The sequence below is a fragment of the Pteropus vampyrus genome, unplaced genomic scaffold (genome assembly GCF_000151845.1).
Source record: "Pteropus vampyrus isolate Shadow unplaced genomic scaffold, Pvam_2.0 Scaffold135, whole genome shotgun sequence".
NCBI lineage: Eukaryota > Metazoa > Chordata > Mammalia > Chiroptera > Pteropodidae > Pteropus > Pteropus vampyrus.
In genome coordinates, this window is record NW_011888916.1 from 901,814 (window position 1) to 906,996 (window position 5,183).

Consider the following 5,183-nt stretch of genomic DNA (forward strand, 5'->3'; position numbering starts at 1 on the left):
CAATCTCCCCTTCCTCCCCGCCCCCTCCCCACCAAGTCCCTGACAGTCACCACTCTACTCTGTCTCTTTGGATTTGACTTCCTTAAGTAACTCAGATAAGTGGAATCATCTCTTATTTGTCTTTCGTGACTGGCGTATTCCACTTAGCATAATGTCTTCAAGGATTTCTTTCCATTTTTAAGCTGAATATTTTATTGTATGTATATATCACATTTGTTTATCCATTCATCTGTTGATGGACAATTGAGATGCTTCCATATTTTCCCTATTGTAAAAATGCTGCCCTGACCATGAGTGTACAAATAATCCGTTCTAGTTTCTGCTTTTAATTCTTACAGGTATATACCCGGAAGTGGAATTGCTGGGTCATGCTAATTGTTTTTAATTTGTTGAGAAACCAACATACTGTTTTCCATAGTCGCTTGAAAAGTCATTCCTATTAGCAGTGCACAAGGATTCCAGTTTCTTCACATCTTGCTAACACTTGTTTTTTTTTTTTTTTTGATAATCATCATTTTAATGGGTGTGAAGTACTATCTCATTGTGGTTTTGGTTTTCATTTCCCCAGTGATTAGTGATGTTTAGTATCTTTTCATGTGTTTATTGGCCATTTGTATGTTTTTTGAGAAATGCCTAGTCATTGCCTAGTCAAGTCTTTTGACCATTTTTGAATTGGGTTGTTTGTTTTTTCATTGAGTTTTAGGAGTTTTTAAAAACATATTCAGGATATTATTAGTCCCTTATCAGATGTGTAATTTGTGAGTATTTTCTCCCATTCTGTTGGTTGCCTCTGTACTGTTGATGCTGTCTTTTGATGCACAAATTTTTAAAAAATTCTGATGAAGTCCAGTTTCGTCAATTTTTTCTTTTCTAGCCTGTGCCTTTGGTGTCATAGCTGAGAAATCATTGCCAAATCCAGTGTCATGAAGCTTCCCCTATGCTTTCTTCTTAGAGTTTTATAGTTTTAGCTTACGTTTAGGTCTTGATTCATTTTGAGTTAATTTTTGTGTATGGTGTTAAGTAAGGGTCCAACTTTATTCTTTTGCATGTGGATATCCAGTTATACTATCTTTTCCCCATTGAATGGTCTTGGCAGCCTTGTATAAAGTCATTTGACCATATATGTGGGTTTATTTCTGGCTCTGTTTCTTTCTGTTGGTCTATCGGGCTATTCTTAATGCCAATATCACACTGTTTTGATTACTGTAGCTTTTCAGTAAGTTCTGAATCAGGAAGTATAAATTTTTTCCAGTTTCGTTCTTTTTTCAAGATTAGTTTTGGCAAGTCTTTGATTTCTTTCATTTCTGTAACTTTGTAGTTTTCAATGATTAAGTTAACCTCTTTAGTTATTTCTAAGTATTTAATTCTTGATGATATAAATTTGAGTTTTTTTAATTTCCTTTTTGAATTGTTTATTGTCAGGGTATAGAAACAACTGATTTTTTGTGTTGCATTTGTATCCTGCTACTTTGCTAAATTTATTAGTTCTAACAGATTTATGTCAGTGTATGTGTAATCTTTAGGATTTTTACATATAAGATTATGTTATCTGAGAACAGAGATAGTTTTACTTCTTTTTCAATTTGGATGCCTTTTATTTCTTTTTCTTGCTTAATTGCTCTGGCTAGACATAATGTTGAATAATAATGTTGAATATCAGTGGTAAAAGTAGGCATCCTTGTCTTGTTCCTAATATTAGAGGAAAGGCCTTCAGTCTTTTACCATTGAGTGTAATGTTAGCAGTGGGTTTTTCATAAATGCCCTTTATTACATTGGAAGCTTCTTTCTATTCCTAGTTTTTTTTTTTTTTTTGATCATGAAAGAGTGTTGGATTGTTTCAAATGCTTTTTTTCTACATTAATTGAGGTTTTTTTTCTCTTTATTGTACTTATGTAGTATATTACATTGGTTTTCATATGTTGAATCACCCTTGCATTTGAGATAAATTCCATTTTGTCATGTTGTATAATCCACTTAATGTGCTGATGGATTTGGTTTGCTAGTTTTTTGTTGAAGATTTTTTCATCTGTACTCATAAAATATCTCGGTCTTTTCTTTACTTGGTGATGTTTTTGTCAGGCTTTAGTATTAGCAATTCTGGGATCATAGAATGAGATAGGAAATATTTACCCCTCTTCAATTTTGGGGAAGAATTTGAAAACCATTGGTGTTTTCTTTAAAAGTTTAGTAGAATAAACCTTTAAAGTGTGCAGGTGAATGAACTATCACAAAGTAAAGACCTGTGAAACATTGGTGCACCACGGAAGCCCTTCTAGCACTTCTTAGTGCTCCTCCCTCCCCTCTAAGATAACTCGTAGCCAGCCTATTGTTTGGACATAACTTTCTTGAATTCCTCTATTTTTACTCTGTGTTCCTGTAATCGATGTAAAAGCTGCAATTGCTTTCATAAGTTTGCGTGTGTGTGTGTGTTTGAATGTTGCTGAACTTGATATCTGTGGCAGCATTTTTCTGGGTGAATTTTCTTTTTCTTTTGAAAATTGTAATCTTTAATTTGTTTTGATGTTTTAGCATCTCTTATGAATACTATATTTTTTAACTTATGTTTTGATTTTCATATTTGAATGGATTGGTCTTTTCTTCACTGCCCCAATGGAGGAGGGGATGAAAGATGATGGCGGGGGGTGGCGTGTAGCTTTCCCAGTTTCTCAGCTCAAGAGTTCTCTCTGTTGCTACAGTAATGGACAATTTTTTAAAATTATTTTTGGTCCTATCTGTTGCAAGAGGTTCTACCACTAATTCATTCTTTTCCTCATGCCATTCCATCATCAAGGGATATCGCTTGCCCTCACTTCCAAAACAATCCTCCACCCCTTTAAAAAGTGATTTTTAGAGTCCGTCTCTTTTTCCTACCTCCTCCAATCCTTGATCTCGGACTTGCCCACAGCAGTTCCCACTCAGGTGAGACTCTGTTCTGTAGGGAAATATTTGCAGAGGGTTTCTAAGTTTTGTTAAAGCCAGGACCTATCTGAAGCCACCATTCTACCTACCTTTGTGGCTTTCTGTACCCCTTCTGTTAGTTTGGGTTGTTCTTTCATCCTCACATTTAAATATAATCTGGAGTTTGAAGGTTTTCTCAGAGTTTTGTTGAAGGGGGTAGGCTGTGGAATACTTTATTTGCTCTTTGTTGCTTTTTATGAAATAAAAAAACAAAAAATATGCCAAAGAAGAAAAGTGGCATGAGTCACACTTAGGCTTCCACTGTGCTGTCAGCCAGACCTGCATCTTAGAAAAACCCAGGCTGGAGAATGGCCTGGAGGCAGGATAATTCAAGCAAGAGATGATGGAGACCTGCATTCAGGTGGGGTTTGGAGGTGGGGAAAGGGACATGTGGAAATGGAATTTGAGCTAGGGTGAATTTCACCTGACTCTCTCTCTCTCTTCAAGGATACTGAGAAGTCAATGTGCATCTTGGACATGTCTCCATCTCCCGAAAGCAGTAGAGTGCACACCTCTTGGAACCATGGCCCATCAGGCATTCAACACTTCCCTCAGTGCCCACAGCTGGAGAGGATCCCCTTGGTCTCTGCTGACACACCCAGGCAGAATGAAAGTGAAATGGGATCACAGTTCAGTGTATTGCTGCCTGAGCATGGTGCGAACTACGGCCCCCAAGTGACTCTCACACCTTCCCAGACGATTTACTGTCAGGGAATATCTCCCTCTCAACCAGGAATGATGGTTTTGAAGGGGCCCCAGATGATGCCCTTAGGAGAGCCCAATATTCCAGGGATGGCCATGACCTTCAGTGGGAATCTAAGGATGCCCCCCAGTGGGCCACCAGTCTCAGCTCCCAGTGGAATCCCAATGGTGTCCCACATCAGGGCTCCAACAATGCCTTATTCTGGCCCCCCAACAATACCATCTAACAGAGACTCTTTAACACCTAAAATGTTATTGGCACCAGCCATGCCTTCTACTGAGGCAATGCTCCCCTCTTTGGCTCAGATGTTGCCCCCTAGAGATCCCCACAGTTGTGGAATGCCCCCAGCTGGATCCCCATCATTGCTGGCTTTAGAATCCCAAGACTCTTTTGGGAGCCAGCCAGCCTTCCAGGAAGATCCATTCCGACCTGAGCAGCACATACATGCTCCACAGAGAACAGAGCAGAACTCCAGGGCCCAGGAAAGGGCTCCCAAGAGGAGCTCCCCGGTTTCAAGGCCTTACTGCTGCCAGTATGAAGACTGTGGAAAAGCTTATACTAAGCGCTCCCACCTCGTGAGTCACCAGCGCAAACACACAGGTGAATGAAGTGTCAGACTGGAGTGGGGTAGAGGAGTCTCTGGGCTTTAAGATTTGTGCTAGACCACTGTTTTATAATGGTTGGGGATTAGCCTATCATCCTTCAAGCTGGGGGTCCAGCTATTGTTCACACCAACGTGCTTTCTCACAGTCCAGAATGACTGCCAAGATGATGGAGATTGCTGATTGTGTTGCCTCCTCAATGTTTTATGCTTTTCCTTTTGATTCCTCAGCCTTGACTGCTCTGCCTCATAGAGTCTAACGTCTCCTTCCCACTTGCTGGCCTAAATTCCTTTACTTAATTTCTTCCCTCCCTTGTCACCTTCCCTCCTCAGGTGAGAGGCCCTATAAATGCACATGGGCAAGTTGTACGTGGTCTTTCTTTCGTTCTGATGAGCTTGGACGGCATATGAGGATACACACCAGATACCGACCACATAGATGTGATCAGTGCGGCCGACAGTTCATGAGATCCGACCATCTCAGGCAACACCAAAGGACTCATCTGCGGGTGCCAGGATCCCCTGGCCCACAGGCCGATAATGGACAGATGGCTGGTCCTCCTGTTCCTGGTCTTTAGGTCTACCTCATCTTCTCTCATTTTATCTTTTGCACCCATATCCTGCCTGCCTCTGACCAGCTAGTCTCTTTGGTAGGTATAGGCTTAGATGAAGACTGAGAAGGATTAGGAGACAGTATTGAAACACATATGATCTCTGGACCCAGTCAGGGACTCTTCAAAAACTGTCTTGGATGCCCTTACCTCTCTGGGGCCACCTACTTTTGCTGAGTTTAGGTGCATGGGAAGATGGAGCAGAGTAGAGATTGGGAGCTTTATTTTAAAAGCTCTTTATCTTGTCACTCCCTAGATTGAAACACTTTAGTGACTCTCTTTTGCCTGCTACATAAAATCCAAGTACCTT

The 5,183-nt window shown here is 40.5% G+C and overlaps 1 protein-coding gene across 1 annotated transcript in view; it reads left to right on the forward strand.

Moving 5' to 3' along the window:
• KLF17 (Kruppel like factor 17) overlaps positions 1 to 4,840 on the forward strand; it is a 10,829-nt gene extending 5,989 nt beyond the window's left edge. Inside the window, exons 2-3 of the mRNA XM_011367696.2 lie at positions 3,406 to 4,261; positions 4,596 to 4,840. Of these exons, the coding sequence (XP_011365998.1) occupies positions 3,406 to 4,261; positions 4,596 to 4,840 (1,101 nt within the window). The remainder of the gene's footprint in view (positions 1 to 3,405; positions 4,262 to 4,595) is intronic.
• Positions 4,841 to 5,183: the final 343 nt, after the last annotated feature.